Genomic DNA, 18713 nt, shown 5'->3' with positions numbered 1-18713 from the left:
CACTCCCTCACATGGGGGCTTGTGCACTGGCTATAGGGGTTTCCCCAGGGGTCAAAGGCCTGGGACAGTTCAGTAGCAGCTGTTCACGAAAGCACATCTGGCCACATGCATACCCCCTAGATTCAGATTGCTTGGAACTTTAAAGCTGTTCAATTTGGTTTTGTTTGTGCTAATTAAAAAAAAAAAAAAGTTTTTAATGAGGAAAAAATTGGAACACCCTGGGAAGGTCCTGGTTTCTTTGCTTCTCAGGGTACTGTAAGGCCTTACCTCTAGGAATCATTCTCTGCTCCATTTTTCTGGAAGCTGCCTAAACCTGCCCACATCCCCAGAGATCTGTGTCCCCCTTCACCCTCTGCTCCACAGAGGCTGGGCCAGCTGCATTTCCTAGGGACCTTGCATGGAGGGGAGGGATGCTTGGGCCTTGGCCCAGGCCACCCCTTTCTGTATACCTAGTGCTGCCTGCCTTGCTTGTGTCTGCTTCTGTATGTCAAGACTCTAGAAACTAGAAAACAACAACAAAAACAAGCCATGGCAATCGCAAAGGAAAAAAAAGTCATCTAACTGGTGAAGGAAAAAGTAAAACTGTCACTATTTGTAGATGACATGATACTAAACAGAAAACTTTAAAGACTCCACCAAAAAAAATTGGAATAAATGAATTCAGTGAAGTTGCAGAATACAAAATTAATATACAGAAGTTTGTTGCACTTCTACATACAAATTATAACGTGGCAGAAATTAAGAAATTAATCCCATTTACAATTACACCAAAAATAATAAAATACATAAGGATAAACTTAACCAAGGAAAAGAGAGACCTGTACTCTGAAAACTATAAAACTCTGATGAAACAAACTGAAGATGAAACAAAACAATGGAAAGATATTCCATGCTCCTACATTGGAAGAGTTACAATGTCTATACTCAAGGTACAGATTCAACATAATCCCTATCAAAATATCAATAGTATTTTTCACAGAACTAGAACATAATCCTAAAATTTGTATGGAACCATGAAAGACCCCAAATAGCCAAAGCAATCTTGAGAAAGAACAACAAGCTCTAGGTATCACAACTCCAGGTTTCAAGATATACTATAAGGCTATAATAATCAAAGCAGTATGGTCCTGGCACAGGAAGAGCTACATAGATCAATGGAACAGAATAGAGAGCTCAGAAATAAACCCATGCTTATATGGTATCTTAATCTATAGCAAATGAGGCAAAATATACAATGCAAAAAAAAAAAAAAGTATCTTCAATTAATAATGTTGTAACAACTGCATGCAAAAGACTAAAACTAGATCACTTTCTTATACCATACATAAACTCAAAATGGAGTAAAGACCTAAATGTGAGACCTGAAACCATAGAACCTCTCTTAAAAGAAAACATAGGCAGTAATCTCTTGGACATCAGCCTTAGAAGAATTTTTCTGTATCTGTCTTCTCAAGGAAAGGTAACAAAAGCAAAAATAAACAATTGGTATACGTCAAATGGAAAAGCTTTTGCACATCAAAGGAAACCATTAAAATGAAAAGGCAACTAACTTACTGAATGTGAGAAGATATTTGGAAATGATAACATCTATTAAAGGTTTATATCTCAACTATATAAAGAACTCCTACAACAACAAACACCCCCTACAAATAATACAATTAAAAGGGCAGAGGACCTCAATAGACATTTCTCCAAAGAAGATACAGAGATGGCCAAAAGGCACATGAAAAGATGCTCAACATCATCAGGAAAATGCAAATCACAACTCCAATGAGATACCACCTCACACCTGTCAGAATGGCTAGTTCAAAGAGATAAGAGAAAACTAGTGCTGGTGAGGACATGGAGCAAGGGAACATTTGTGTACTATTAGTGGGAATATAAATTGGTGCAGCCACAATAAAAAAAACCATATGAAGTTTCCTCAAAAAATTAAACACAGAAATACCATATGACCCAGTAATTCCACTTCTGGATATTCACCTGAAGAAAACAAAAGCACTTGAACATGCAACAAAAACATGAAAAGACATATGCACCCCTATGTTTATTGCAGCATTATTTACAAAAACAAGATATGGAAGCAACCCAAGCATCCTTGGATAAAGGACAAATGGATAAAGATATGGTACCTTTATGGTTCCATACAATGGAATATTACTCAGACATTAAAAAAGAATGAAATCTTGTCATTTGCAACATGGATGAACCTAGAGGGTATAATGCTAAGTGAAATAGGTCAGACAGAAAAAAATAAATATCATATGATTTCACTTATATGTGAAATCTAAGAAACAAAACAAACAAAAACAGAAAAAGACTCATAAATACAGAGAATGAACTGGTAGTTATCAAAGGGGAGGTGGGTGGAGGAATGGCTGAACTAGATGAAGGGGATTAAGAGGTACATACTTCCAGTTATATAAAATAAATATGTCATAGGGATGAAAAGTACACGATAGGGAATATAGTCATTAATATTTTAATAACTTTGAATGGTGAAATACAGTAACTATATTTACTATGTGAGCATTTCACAATGCATAGATTTGCTGAGTAACTATGCTGTATATCTGAAACTAATATAATATTGTATGCCAACTATACTTCAATAAAAATTGATAATTAAAAGTTAACTACCTATGTAAAAATGGTTAAGTTTAAATTCATTAATTAAATATATATAAGGAATACATATATAAGTTTACATGCCTTTTAGATAGAAAAAATCATTAAAACCAAATTTAAGTAAAAATTTAAAGAAAAATTATTTTTATTTAATCTATTATAAAGATGTGAATTTCCATATGCATTTGTAAATGGAAAACAATATTCTTAATTTAGTTAAAATTTATCAAATGCAAATATTCAGAGCTCTTAATAACTATGGATAATAGAACAATTAAACAATCAGTTAGGTGACTCATAACTAACCAGAATAATCTTTCCTGACATGTACACAAATAAAGGGGTGACAGCAATTTAAATATCCAACTGTCGGGTTAAAAAAGCATAGCAATGGCTCTAACGGATATCTCCTCTTGAATCATGAAATTAATCAACTGGATTTTTTTTTAATTACTACATACAGTATCGGAAACTAAATTTATTGCCAACTACAGTAATAAGTAATCAGTTACCTATCTGATTTGCAAAATTCAGTTTTTCAAGATGAAAACTCTAAAGATAATACTAATGTTAATTGAAATTATTTTGCAAGATTAATAGTCAAACTATTTTGGCTCTTCACTTTACATGAGGTCTCAACTTAAGTCAACTTTAAACAAACTAAGAATCACTATATGACTATGCAAGACAGGTTCAGTTAGTGATCATGAAGTCAAAACTACACAAAGAACAGTATTAAAAACAGTTTATAAAAGGGAAACACTGACAATTTCTAAGTGTTTTTGGAATTTGGGAAAGAGTAAATAAATTGCTAACACTGCAGTGCCATGTGCCTTCTATTCTTGAAAGGATGTTTATTTAAAAAAAAAAAAAAAAAAAAAAAAGGAGGCGAAAGCCATACCACTTAATGTCACACAGGCAGGAGAATCTTAATTTTCTACAAAAAATTTATCCAGAAGCCACAAACCATTATTACTCACATCAGTGGCTTAAACTAGCTCAATTTTATGGCTGAGAAAATATGAAGGTAGTAGAGAAGAAACTTTGAGTACCTTAAATAAATATTATAAAGGGAGGACTGGGAAACTCTGAATCACTGAAATCATCTAATTGGATGAAATAGAAACCAAAAATCCCTAATAGCCTGGCATTGCCTTTCCCACACTCCTTGCTCTCTTGTGACTCCTCACTGAGGTCATTTCCTGGCATCCACCATGGCATAACAGTGGCCAGCAATCACAGCCTCTGAAGTAGTAAAAGGACCATGCCCCTTTAGGGAAAAGAAGACCTCCTGAACTGCTCTTTTCCAAAGAGCATCCTTAAAGGGATGAGCTAACAAGAAAGACCTCAGTCCTACCCCATCAGGAATTCTGTGATTGCTGTTGCTTGTCTTCAGCATTCACTAAAGGCACCTAACTGCTTATTAGGGGAAGCTCCAAGTCTGGGGTGGGGAAGGAGGTGGAAAGACAGCCCTCCTCTGCATCATTTACAAATAAATTATGTTTCTCAGTAACAACCAGAGTTTCAATGGAGATAGATATGAACAAGTGTTAGTGGAGACTGAAGCTTAGTGACCAAGCCTTGTTGTAGCAATCATTGAACATGCAGGAAACTTGGAGTGGCTATGTCATGATTTTTCCCATTCTCACAGAAACATCACAAATAATTTCATAACCTTAAACAAATACCAAATAATTTAAGAACAATGTCAGTGCTAACAATTATGTTTAACACATGCTAATCGTCGGAAAAAATATTAAATTTAACTAAATTCACTTAAACTAGGCAATGCCACACAGAACTACTGATGTGTGGGATATACTTTATATTCACATTTTAACTCAGATGCAATTGTTCAAACTTTAGGGAGTGCATAAAACTACCATATGAGAATTCACAGAAGATAAGAACGTGAGTGCTAAAAGGCTTATTTTGGGGCGCCTGGGTGGCTCAGTCGGTTAAGTGGCCGACTTCGGCTCAGGTCGTGATCTCGCAGTCCGTGAGTTCGAGCCCCACATCGGGCTCTGTGCTGACAGCTCAGAGACTGGAGCCTGCTTCTGTTTCTGTGTCTCCCTCTCTCTCTGCCCCTCCCCCGTTCGCACTCTGTGTCTCTCTGCCTTTCAAAAATGAATAAATGTTAAAAAAATTAAAAAAAAAAATAAAAGGCTTATTTTAATTCAATTCAACAAATAATATCTACTGCGTACCACCTAAAAAAAAGTCAACAAGAATAATGGAAACTAGAAGATTACATGACTAACTCTTTTATTGAAAAAAATTAGAATAATCACTGCAAAACCATGTAGCAAATACTTGAAAGATAACAAACTGAAGACTGACCTACAGATTTAGTTAAGACTGTATACTAACTAATAAACTACCCATCTTTGTTCACTTAACAAGCATTTACAGAGCATCTTCTGTTATGTAGACTCTGCTAAACCCTGGGAGTGTGGATATGAAAAAGTCAGCCACTGTGCTAAGGAGTCCCAGCACAGCAGAACAGCAGCAAGCAGATGGTGACAATTCCTATGTACAAGAGGGACAGAAAACTGCTTCAGGAGCAGGAGGGATGAGGGAGACCAACCCAACCTGGAGGTGTGCAAGGAGGTGGGAAGGAAAGCTTCCCAGAGGAGGCAGTGCCTACTTATCAGAAAAGAGCAGGAGTGGAGAAGGCTTTCAGGACTGAAATGGCTCTGACTGCCAGTTGCCTAGAGAAGGGATGTGTAAGAGGTATAGGGAAGAAGCATGAGGGAGGCAAAGGATAGCCATAATTAAGTGTAAGCAATGTCTAGCAAGTTTAGGTTTAAGCCTGAGGGATAATAGGTCATCCTGAAGCGTTTGAAGCAGAGGAGTGACAGATCTCATTTATATTTTAGAAAGAGGAGTTTTTCAAAAAGGCAGAAGTGAACCTAAAACAGGCAAGATTGGGTGCTGGTACGAAGAAGAGAACCCTCAAGTATCTTGACAAGAAACAGTGAAAAATGATGAGGGGCAGAACTCAGAAATGGAAACGAGGGGACTCATAACCAAGTGTTTTCTTGAACAAGATGGAGAGAGGAGTCTTAGCTGAGGTCTTCACCCATTCCCAGTTGAGTGGAGGTTCAGCAGCAGAAAGAGCTGATGTGGTGATGATGAGAAAGCAAAGGTGATGAGTTTGCTTTTGGACTTGCTAAACTGAAGAGGTCTCTGGAATGTTCCAGTGGAGACATCTACTAGGAAGGCTGATAGAAAGACCTTGATCTCAGAGTAGAGAGATTAGGCTATAGATGTAGATGCTGGAGGCACCAGTCAGTCTGATTTTATCTAAATTATGGTGGATGAAATCACTCAGAGATAGTTTGAGGACAGTCTGGCAAGAAGAGAGAAAGATAGAGTCCTGGGGATACCAGCAGTGTAAGGCTATGCAGAGGAAGAGAAGCCAATCCACCAAGGAAGCTGAGGGCTGTCAACTAGTAGTGGGATCAGAGATGCCACAGAAAGTCTCAGGAAGGGAGTTCAACAATGGGAGTACTACAGAAACATGGAATATGAAGTGTTTGCATCACAGATTCCAAACTACAGCTGACCCTTGAACAATGCAGAGTTTGGGGTGCTGACTCCTAAACAATGGAAAATCCACTGTAACTTTGTGCAAAAAGTTAATTACTAATAGCCTACTGTTGACCAGAAGTCCTACCAATAACATAAACAGTCAATTAACACATATTTTGTATATTCTGTGTATTATTTAGTATATGTAATACATACAATATATATTATATATTTATATATTATATATAATACATTTCTACTGTATTCTTACAATAATGTAAGCTACAAAAAAAGAAAATGTTATTAAAGAAATAAGGAAGAGGAAATACATTTTCAGTGCTGTGTTAAAAAAAATTCATGTATGAGTGGAACTGTATAGTTCAAACCTGTGTGTTCAAGGGTCAGCTGTATAGCATCAGAGGTAGCTTCAGTGAGAACAGTCTCAACTGGGGGGGGTGGGGCGGGGATGTGGCAGGCTTCAGGGGATGAGAGAGATCAAGTGACACAAGAACACAGATAGCCCTAACATGGACTCTTTGAGGGAAGACATAACTTTTTAAAAGCTGGGTTGTAAAGAGAAGAGTGATGGGGATTGTGATTTACAGTTAGGGCGACTACAGCTGCTAGTTTAGTGCTTAATGTCCTACCCCCTGGATTCACAAGAGATTATAAATAATCTGGTTATTTTAAGATTGCTAAAATTTAGAAAATTAGAACCACAGGTAGTAAGTGGTAATTATATGCAAGTCACTTAGTCAGATGTTATAAGGACACAAATTAACTAAAGCCATCTGCCTGCAAGAGACTTAAAACTTAGGATGTACATGCCTGTGTGCATGTGTGTGTGTTTGCACGTACATGGCCTGTCTATAACAACTGCTTTATTTTTGAATATCTGGGATTGCTAAACTATTTCCACAAAAGTTTGGCATAGCAAGGCTCAGGCTTTTCTTTCCCTATGAGATAATTTATTTATGTATACACAAGGTGAGGTGTTACAAATGAAAAAGGAAAAGTGGTCACCAGATGCCATCCCTCTCAGCAGTCTTAGAAGGTGAAAGCAGCCCAGACGAAGGAGAAGCAGTTATCAGGCTGGTCCACAGCACTTGGCAATTTTTGTCTAATTCTTCTAAGACTGGGGGAAAGGGCAGGGCAGTGACATTTAGCTCACTAGCAGTGGTCCAGGAACAGTAAGGGCGATATCTCAGTATTGTGCACTGTTACCCTGAGTAGAAAATAGATTTTACTGAAAACGCTTCTAATATCCATCCCTTGGAATTCTGAAACTTTCAGTCATTGCTCTACAAAAATATTTAAATAATTTGAAGTCTGTAAATGTGAAAAGAATCTCCTCACATCATTAAAAATTCCTCCAAAATTGGGGAATAAAAACAGATACAAAAATATATATATTATGTACATATACTAAAGAATTATAAAAGAGGTTAAAGGGTGTAGTAGGGATTCAGGAAAAAAGAGTCCTGTTGGGGTTGATGGAGGAAGACTTTCCAGAAAAACCACTCCTTTCATAGATGGACCCTGAAGCATGCACAGGCCAGCTAAGGAAGAGATGACCAGGAAGTGAAGACACTAGCAGAGGCACCCATGGTAGCTACAAAGAGGTCATCCAAGTAGTCGCTGAACAAATATTTACTGACCAGACTTATGTACCAAGCAGTAGTTTAGATACTGGAGGTACAGAATTCAAGAGGCAAAATTTTGTTTGTGAATTTGCAAATTTGTGATGAATTCTTCTGGTGGCATTTCTCACCTGATTTGAATAAGGATACTACATTATCACTCCTCATCTAAGTATTCATATGTTTCCCTGCAGAAATCCTTGCTGGGAATGTAACATAATATATGGCACATGCACTATGTCTTTCTAAAATCCAAAAATATTGAAATTCCAAAATCTAGGCCCAAGAGTTCTGAAAAGGGATTATAGACGAAAAATTCCAGAGGCTACTGACTGATGATCTTGAGAATGATAATTTGTTGTTAAAAGTCATGTGTGTTCACTTAAAGTGATAATTAACCCACTAACTATGACCTCATAGATTTAGCTGCAATAAGTTCAACCAGTATAAAGGCCAGTGCTGAAACTACGTCTACAGCATTCTCCCTTGTAAGTAATTATTTTACAAGTAAAATATGAGTAGTTTTCACAGGTTAAATTTAAAACACCACACTTATTGCCCATTGGCCATGTCATTTCTTCAGGTTGGATGGCTAGTATGGTGATATTTAAGTTTAAGACCTGAATGATAAAAGGGAATCAGTTCTATGAAGGGAGAATTACTGCCTAAGCAAAGGGAAAAACCAGTCTTGAAGGGGTAAGGTGGAAGGATTTGGAAACAAAAAGATATGGGCAACAAAAAGGCTCACTGTGCTAAAGTGCAGCTGGAGAGAGACCATGGAGTATACTCATGGATGATGGGCCAAGCAACCAGGGCACCAGTCAAGGGCCTGCCCTGTCCTGTTTTGCACATTTTACTGTAAATATAATGGGAAGATACTGCAAGGATTGTAAAATATGAACAGAATTTGAGTTAAACTTTAAAAGGATATATTTGGAGGCACCTGGGTGGATCAGTCGGTTAGGCATCTGAATCTTGATTTTGGCTCAGGTCATGATCTCATGGTTCGTGGGTTTGAGCCCCACGTCAGGCTCCACAGTAACAGTACAGAGCCTGCTTGGGATTCTCTCTCCTTTTTTCTAAAACTTCCTCACTCATGCTCAAGTGTGTGTGTTCTCTCTCTCTCTAAAGATAAATAAATACACTTAAAAAAAAAGAATTATCAAAGGATACATTTGGACATGAACTATAATCCAGTTTGGACAAAGTATGTGTATAGAAAAGTAACAGAGTTTAAGGAAAAAAAGATTAATTATGGCCAGCTGTAGGCAGAAGGACTCATATGACTATAATGATTGTCAGAAAATCAAATACTTATATAGTCACATAAAATATCTTTTTTTTTAAATGTTTATTTATTTTTGAGAGAGAGACAGATACAGAGTGCAAGCAGGGGAGGGGCAGAGAGAGAGAGAAGGAGACACAGAATCCGAAGCAGGCTCCAGGCTCCAAGCCATCAGCACAGAGCCCAACATGGGGCTCAAACTGAGCCACGAGATCATGACCTGAGCCGAAGTCGGATGCCCAACTGACCGAGCCACCCAGGTGCCCCAAATATCTTTTTTTTTTTTCAACGTTTATTTATTTTTGGGACAGAGAGAGACAGAGCATGAACGGGGGAGGGGCAGAGAGAGAGGGAGACACAGAATCGGAAACAGGCTCCAGGCTCTGAGCCATCAGCCCAGAGCCTGACGCGGGGCTCGAACTCACGGACCGCAAGATCGTGACCTGGCTGAAGTCGGACGCTTAACCGACTGTGCCACCCAGGCGCCCCTACCCCAAATATCTTTAATTTAATGATTATGGTTTTTAGTTTTGACTTCCAGCATCAAAATTATGTTATCACCTAATATTAACACCACACAATAAAAATCCAAAGGTATTTAAAGACTAAACAATTTAATCACCATCTAAGAAATGCACTACACAATAAAAAAAAAAGGGTTTAAACAATTAGGTAAAAGAATGAAAATTAACTCAAGCCTATTAACAATTCACTGCTATATCTACATATATACATCTAAACAGAATCTATGCCTAATATCAACATGACCATTTCTATGTAAGGCTCTTACAAAAAGGTTAATAGGGAGCCTGGTTTTACGTATTTCACACTATTTCATACTACACATAATCCACACATAATCATAAATATTTGATGCATCAAGAAGTTTGATTCAGCAAGCAATAGTTATTTTTAAAATATGTATCATGAAGTGATTTAAATGCCTTCATTTGATGTCACAGAAATAATACTGGAACTGTGTCAATCATCCTTCTGTGGTCCAATTTTCTTTGCTAAATTACTATAATGATCATACTCTTACACATTTTTCCTCTATCTTTCACCTTTTTAGCATTAATAATTAGGTCATATATAGAAGTGACCAGATTTCTTAAATTTTTGGATGATAGTCACAAAGTTATCATATAAAACTGTCACTCATAGTATATCTATGCAATGAAGCCACATCGCAGGAAAAAGGTACATGTTACTAAAATGATTGAATACTATAAGGTGTAACTAATTATCTTCTGGAATTTAAGAATAATTTTAAGTCTTAAATATTAATAATATAAAGTACACTAATATCCAAACTATCAAAAATGGGTTTAAGCTAGTAAAACGTTAAAATCAAACTAATCCCTGAGTAAATATGAGAAAAAATGTGAATAAAAGAAAAGCATTTTAAGAATATGCTAATTGAGGGGCACCTGGGTGACTAAGTTGGCTAAGTGACTGACTCTTGATTTTTGGCTCAGGTCATGATCTCACAGTTTGTGGGTCTGGGCCCCGCATCAGGCTCTGCACTGTCATTATGGAGCCTGCTTGGGATTCTCTCCTTCTTCCTCTATCTCTGCCCCTCCTTGGCAATCGTGCTCTCTCTCAAAATAAATAAACTTAAAAAAAAAAAAGAATATACTGATTGATAATATCGTATCCATATTTATTACTCTAGATGTACTGGACTACTTTTAGAGAACTTCAGTAAATTGAACCATTTACCTGTTGGTGGCAGGCAGTCTTTCCAATCAAAATAGCCTGCATAAATTCCAGGTTCTAAGGAGCCAACGATAGGATCTGCTTTCAACTCAATGTAATTTTCAAAGAGTCTTTGGTCTAATTCTTTCAATGAGGCCATGCTAACCTGTAAACACATAATAAAGAAAAACTGTGAGTTGTCTATTTGAGCATGAAGGAAAAAGTAAAATAATATAAATACTTCAGTATATTTTAAAAATACTTATAATTTTTCCTACAAAAATCATGGGATTTTTATTTATTTTCAGTAACAAAGACCACAGGTATTTAACAAGAACTAATTACCACATATGGACTATACACAGAAAGTTCAGCCTACATGAACTGCAAGTTCCTGCTGGTAGTGGGAATAGAACAGGGTAAGGAAGGTAGCCTCAGTCCTACAAGTCTGTGCCTGGTCTCACTGGTACTCAAGAGGCCAAGACGTTGCAGAGTAGGTAGGTAGAGTCCTAAATTTGAGAGTAAAGAATCTGTGGGCCCCAGGGCCTCTGCAGTGGACTATTGGTGATCTGTCTGCTTCTACACCACATAGTCTAGCAGCTATAAACAGGAATATCTGTGAAGAAGTAAAATTCAGATGTAGAAAAGACAAGCAACAACTTGAACTTAGAAAAATAATGAAAACATTTAAGGAGATTAATGTACAATACAACACAAGACTTTACAGAGATAATACACATGATTTCAAAAAAGCTAACAACTGAGTACATTAATTGGAGCAACCAATGGTCACTACTGAGACTGAAATTGAGTGTAATAAGTACTTCAAAGCACTGAATAAAATGTAAAGGGGTGGAAATTAGGAAGGAAGAGACTTAGATCCAGGAACTCTTATATGCAAAGAAACAGAAATTCAAATAGGATAATATGAGCGGTCACAGAAGAGATAATAAACAAGCAATAGTGGGGCAGAGTTAAGAAGGCAGAATAGTAAGAGGGTCCTGGGCTTGTCTTGGCCCTCGAACACAGCTAGAACAACGAACCATTTTGAACACCTAGGAAATCGATGTGAGGATTAATAGAACAATCTGCCTAATTTGAGGGACAAAACAGGGCTGGTACCTGGTGTGGAGAGGTGAACTGGGGTAGAGAAGAGCTGCAGTGATGCAGAGGGGAGGGAGAGGAACAAAGAGAGATGGGGAGAGTGCAGTGTGTCATCTTTGCTCAAGAAAGTACTCCCCATGAATGCAGCTAGAGAGAAAGAGTGAATACATGCACAGGGGACTGCACAAGAAAATTGTTCCCCAATATCAATGGCAGAGAAAAAAGGAGAGGGTTTCAATACTACAAGTTTTTTATACACAGTGGAGCACAGAGTCTGAAGTTTCAGAAGTCAGTGCCTGGCAGTGCTCCACTAAGAAAGCAGGGCAGAGGCCTAGGAGCAGACAGTACAGTCTGAGATCCCCTGGGTGGCATAGGGAGAAGCACTTCCCCTGCTTAGAGTGCATTTGGTAGTGGCGATAAGGCCTCTGCGAGGCAAAAGACCAGGCAGGCACCATCCCATCAAGCTTCTATGTTCACCCATATAAGAACAAAGATGCTGGCTGAGGGCAGCAAACCCTCACACCAGCTGTGTATTGCAATTTACCCTAAAGTCTGAGCTGCTGCTGCTGCACAGATGCATGATCATTTCCTGGTCTCAGTGCGGGGAGACCCTCCCCCAGAGGATCATTTTGAGTCCAAACCTCAGGGTTTTTTTAAGTGCAGTGTTTTGAAGCAGCCAAGCCTGAGGTAAAACTGTGGAAGGAGGCACCAACTGGTAGGTGAACAACCCTGGGGTAGGTGGGGAGCTGACAGAAGCAGGGAACACAGGAGAGGTAATCCTCTGTCAGTGAGAATACTAACAACTTCCTCCTCTGGAGATTTGAGAGTTGGCAGAGCCAGTTTCACCATTAGCCCAACAGGGACAGACTCCAGTGAGCTAAACAGCACCACCAAACAGAGAATGGAGCCATTACACCAAAGCCGCACTGCCCACTCCAGGTACAGCTCCACTGTAGCAAGCTGACCTGAGAAACTAAGTGGCAGTATCCTCCCCAACAGGACCAGCACAAATCCCTTCCATGTGCTCAGTCTACTGTACATAGAGTATTGCAAAATTTCAGCACTAGGAGAAACTGGATCTAGATTCACTTGGGTTCCTTTTTGTTTGTTTGAATTTTGCTTCTGTTTTTTTTTTTGTTGTTGTTGTTGGTGGTGGTGTTGTTTTCTTTTGTTTCTTTGATACAGAAAGAACAAATTTTTTAAATTTTATTTTATATATTTATTTCAACTTTTAGTTTTTTTTAAATTTTAATGCCTTTTCTTCTTTATTCTTTTAAACATTTTTTTTAATGTTTATTTATTTTTGAAAAAGAAAGACAGAGTGCAAGCAGGAGAGGAGCAGAGAGAGAGGGAGACATCAAAATCCATTGGAAGCAGGCTCCAGGCTTTGAGCTGTTGGCAGGGAGCCCGATACAGGGCTTGAACTCATGAGCTGTGAGATCATGATCTGAGCTAAAGAAGGATGCTTAACAGACAGAGCCTCCCAGGTGCCCCATTTTCTGCTTTTTTCTTATACCTATATTCTATCAAGCTTCTCTTAACAAGCAGACCAAAACACACCTAGGATCTAGCTTCCTTTATTTGATTTTTTAAAAGATGTTTAATTTTTTATTTCATTCTATTTATTATTATTATTGTTATTATCATCATCATCATCATCATCATCATCATCGTTTTTTCTTCCTCCAAAATGACAAGACAGAGGAGTTCATCTCAAATGAAAGAACAGGACAAATGACAGCCAGGAATCTTATCAATGCAGATATAAGTAAGATGCCTAAACTAAAATTTAAAATCATGATTTATGGGGCACCTGGGTGGCTCAATGAGTTAAGTGTCTGATTCTTGGTTTCAGCTCAGGTCATGATCTCATGGTTTGTGAGTTTAAGCCTTGGGTCAGGCTATGTGCTGGTGGAGCGGAGCCTCCTTGGGATTCTCTCCTTTTGCCCCTGCCCCCCGCTAGCACTTACTCACTCTCTCTCTGTCAAAACAAATAAAAAATAAAAACACGATTGTAAGGATACTAGCTGGGCTTGAAAAAAGCATATAAGACCCCAGAGAATCTCTTTATGCAGAGATATAAGAACTAAAATCTAGTCAGGCCAAAATTAAAAATGCTATCACCGAGATAGATGTAAACCCAAAAGGAGGCCATAAAAACGAGAATAGACAAGGCAGAGGAGCAAATTAGTGATACAGAACACAAAATTATGGAAAATAATGAAGCTGAAAAGAGGAGGGAAACAAAAGTCAGGGATCACAAAGACAGACTTAGGAACTCAGTGATTTATTAAAACCTAATAACATTCATATCATAGGAGTCTCAGAAGATGAAGAGAGAGAAAAAGAAGCACAAGGTTTATGTGAGCATATTATAGCTGAAAACTTCCCTAATTTGGGGAAGGACCAAGACATCAAAATCCAAGAAACACAGAGACCTCCCATTAAGTTCAACAAAAGTTGGGGCACCTGGGTGGTTCAGTTGATTAAGCATCTGACTTCGGCTCAGGTCATGATCTCACAATTCATGGTCTCAAGCCCCACATCAGGCTCTGCACTGAGAGCTTAGAGCCTGCTTTGGATTCTCTGTCTCCCTCTCTCTCTCTCTGCCCTTCCTCCACTTGTGCTATCTCTCTCTCAAAAGTAAATAAACAAACATTAAAAAAAATCCAACAAAAGCCAGTCATCATCAAGGCATATCATAGTCAAATTCACAAAACACAGAGAGAAAGAAAGCATCATGAAAGCAACAAGGGAAGAAAAGTCCTTAACCTACAAAGGAAGAAAGATCAGGTTGTAGCAGAACTGTCCACAGAAACTTGGCAGGCCAGAGAGAAGTGGCAGGATACATTCAGTGTGCTGAATTGGAAAAATATGCAGTGAAGAATTCCTAATCTAGCAAGGCTGTCATTCAGAATAGAAAGAGAGATAAAGAATTTCCCAGACAAACACTAAAGGAATTTGTGACCACTAAACTAGCCCTGCAAGAAGTTTTAAGGGGGACTCTTTGAGAAAAGGTCCTTAGAAAGGACCAGAGAGGATCACCAGAAACATCAACTATACAGGCAATACAATGGTACTAAATTCAATCTTTCAATAATCACTATGAATGTAAAAGGACAACATTTACATAGGGTAACAGAATGGATACAAAAAACAGGAGCCATCTATGTATTGCCTATGAGAGACTCATTTTAGACCTAAAGACACCTGCAGATTGAAAGAGAAGGGATAGAAAAACATCTATCATGCTAATGGACATCAAAAGAAAGCAGTAGTACCCATACTTATATCAGACAAACCAGATTTTAAAACAAACACTGTAACAAGAGACGAAGAAGAACATTATATCATAATTAAGGGGTCTATGCATCAGGAAAACCTAACAAGTGCAAGAATTTATGTCCCTAACATGGAAGAACTAAAATACATAAATCAACTAATAACAAACATAAAGAAACTCACTGATAATAAAACAACAATAATAGGGGACTTTAACACCCAAATTATAGCAATGGGCAGATCATCTGAGCAGAAAATCAACAAGGAACCAATGGATTTGAGCAACACACTGGACCCAATAGACTTAACAGATACATACGGAACTTTCATCCTAAAGCAGAATACACATTCTTTTTGAGTGCGCATGGGAAATTCTCTGGAATAGGTCACACACAGGGTCATAAATCAGTCCTCAACAAGTGCAAAAAGACGGAGATCATAGTATGCATATTTTCAGATCACAGTGCTATGAAATTTGGTGTAAACCACAAGAAAAAATTTGGAAAGCCCTCACATACATGGAGGTTAAAGAACAACTTACTAAACAATGAATGGATTAACCAGAAAATTAAAGAAGAAATTTAAAAAAATACATGGAAGCAAATGCAAATGAAAACATGACAGTCCAAAACCTTTGGGATGCAGCAAAGGCTAAGAGGAAAGTATATTGCAATTCAGGCCTATCTCTAGAAGCAAAAAAAGTCACAAATACATGATCTAAACTTACACCTAAAGAAGCTAGAAAAGAAACAGCAAATAAAACCTAAAGTCAGCAGAAGACGGGGAATAAAGATTAAAGCAGAAATAAATGATACAGAAACAAACAAAAAACAGTATAACAGATCAACAAAACTAAGAGATGGTTCTTTAAAGAATTAACAAAATTGTTAAACCCCCTAGTCAGACATATCAAAAAGAAAAGAGAAAGGACCCCAAAGATAAAAGCATGGATGAAAGAGGAGAGATCACAATGAACATCACAGAAATAAAAACAGTTGTATGAGAACACCATGAAACATTATATGCCAACAAATTGGGCAATCTGGAAGAAATGAACAAATTCCTAGAAACATACAAATTACAACTGAAACAGGAATAAATAGAAAATTTGGACAGACCCATAACCAGCAAAGAAATTGAATCAGTTATCAAAAATCTCCCAACAAACAAGAATCCTGAGCCAGATGACTTCCCAGGGGAATTCTATCAGACATTTAAAGAAGAGTTAACATCAATTCTTCTCAAACTATCCCCCCAAAATACAAGGAAAACTTCCAAACTCATTCTTACAAAGCCAGAATAACCTTGATTCCAAAATCAAAGACCCCACTTAAAAGGAGAATTTAGGTCAATATCCCTGATGATGGATGCAGAAAGTCTCAACAAGATACTAGCAAATCGAATTCAACAGTACATTAAAAGAATTATTCACCATGATCAAGTGGAATTCATTCCTGGACTGCAGGGCTGGTTCAACATTCACAAATCAATCAACATGATACATCACATTAATAAAAGAAAGGATAAGAACCATATGATCCTGTCAATAGATGCAGAAAAAGCATTTGACAAAATACAGCATCCTTTCTCAGTAAAAACCCTCAAGAAAGTGGGGATAGAAGGAACATACATTAACATTATAAAGGCCATGAATGAAAAACCCACAGTTAATATCATCCTCAATGGGGAAAAACTGAGAGCCTTCACTCTTAGGTGAGGAAAAAGACAAGGATGTCCACTGTCACCATTAGTATATAACACACAATAATAGAAGTCTTAGCCTCAGCAATCAGACAACAAAAAGAAATAAAAGGCATCCAAATCTGCAAGGAAGAAGTCAAACTTTCACTATTTACAGATGACGTAACAGTATATGTAGAAAACCTGAAAGACTCCACCAAACAATTGTTAGACCTAACACATGAATTCAGCAAAGTCACAGGACATGAAATCAACGTACAGAAATCTGTTGCATTTCTATACACCAATAACAAAGCAGCAGAAAAAGAAATCAAGGAATCGATCCCATTTACAGTTGCACCAAAACCAATAAGATATCTAGGAATAAACCTAAAGGGTAAAAGATCTGTACTCTGAAAACTATAGAAGACTTATGAAAGAAATTGAAGAGGACACAAAAAAATGGAAAAGCATTCCATACTCATGAATTAGAAGAACAAACACTGTTGAAATGAATATACTAGGGGCGCCTGGGTGGCACAGTCGGTTAAGCGACCGACTTCAGCCAGGTCACGATCTCGCGGTCCGTGAGTTCGAGCCCCGCGTCAGGCTCTGGGCTGATGGCTCAGAGCCTGGAGCCTGTTTCCGATTCTGCGTCTCCCTCTCTCTCTGCCCCTCCCCCGTTCATGCTCTGTCTCTCTCTGTCCCAAAAATAAATAAAAACGTTGAAAAAAAATTAAAAAAAAAAATGAATATACTAGCCGAAGCAATCTACACATTTGATGTAATCCCTATCAAAATACCACTAGCATTCTTTGCAGAGCCAGATCAAACAATCCTAAAATTTGTATGGAACCACAAAAGACCCTGAATAGCCAAAGCAATCCTGAAAAAGAAAAACAAAACTGGAGGCATCCAATTCCAGATTTCAAGCTATATTACAATGCTGTAATCATCAAGACAGTATGGTACTGGCATAAAAATAGACACACAGATCAATGGAACAAAATAGAAAACCCAGAATGGACTCACAACTTTATGGTCAACTCATCTTCGACAAAGCAGGAAAGAATAACCAAAGGAAAAAAGTCTCTTCAACAAATGGTGCTGGAAAAACAGGATGACGCAGAAGAATGAAACTGGACCATTTTCTTACACCATGCTCAAAAATAAATTCAAAATGGATGAAAGTCCTAAATGTGAGACAAGAAACCATCAAAATCCTAGAGGTTACAGACAGTAACATCTTTGACATTGGCTGTAGCAACTTCTTACTAGATATGTTTCCGAGAGAAGGAAAACCAAAGCAAAAATTAACTACTGGGACGTCATCAAAATAAAAAGCTTCTGCACAGTGAAGGAAATAAACAAGAAAACTAAAAGGCAACCGACGGAATGGGAGAAGGTATTTGCAAATGACATATCAGATAAAGGGTTAGTATCCAAAATCTATAAAGAACTTATCAAACTCAACACCCAAAAAACAAATAACCCAGTTAAGAAATGGGCAGAGGACATGAATAGACACTTTTCAAAGAAGACATCCAGATGGCTAACAGACACATAAAAACGCTCAACATCACTCATCATCAGGGAAATCTCAAAACCACAATGACATACCACCTTACACCTGTCGGAATGGCTTACAATTAACAACACAAGAAACAATGGGTGTTGGTGAGGACGTGGAGAAAGGGGAACCCTCTTACATTGTTGGTGGGAATGCAAAATGGTGCAGCCACTCTGGAGAACAGTATGGAGGTCATTAAAAAAAACTAAAAAATAGAACTACCCTACAATCAAGCAATTGCACTATTAATATTTATCCAAATGATTAAAAAATATAGATTCAAAGGGGTATA

General features: G+C 37.8%; 1 protein-coding gene across 2 annotated transcripts in view; it reads right to left on the bottom strand.

Moving 5' to 3' along the window:
- Window positions 1-18713, bottom strand: part of EXOC2 (exocyst complex component 2) — a 277442-nt gene that overhangs the window by 61896 nt on the left and 196833 nt on the right. For both annotated transcript variants that reach the window (XM_043590966.1, XM_043590967.1), the window contains one exon: window positions 10810-10951. In XM_043590966.1, coding sequence (XP_043446901.1) covers window positions 10810-10951 — 142 coding nt within the window. The remainder of the gene's footprint in view (window positions 1-10809; window positions 10952-18713) is intronic.

This window comes from Prionailurus bengalensis, chromosome B2 (assembly GCF_016509475.1).
Source record: "Prionailurus bengalensis isolate Pbe53 chromosome B2, Fcat_Pben_1.1_paternal_pri, whole genome shotgun sequence".
In the NCBI taxonomy this organism is placed as follows: Eukaryota; Metazoa; Chordata; class Mammalia; order Carnivora; family Felidae; genus Prionailurus; species Prionailurus bengalensis.
Note: the sequence above shows the minus strand (reverse complement) of the source record. Positions and strands in the feature narration are given on the sequence as shown.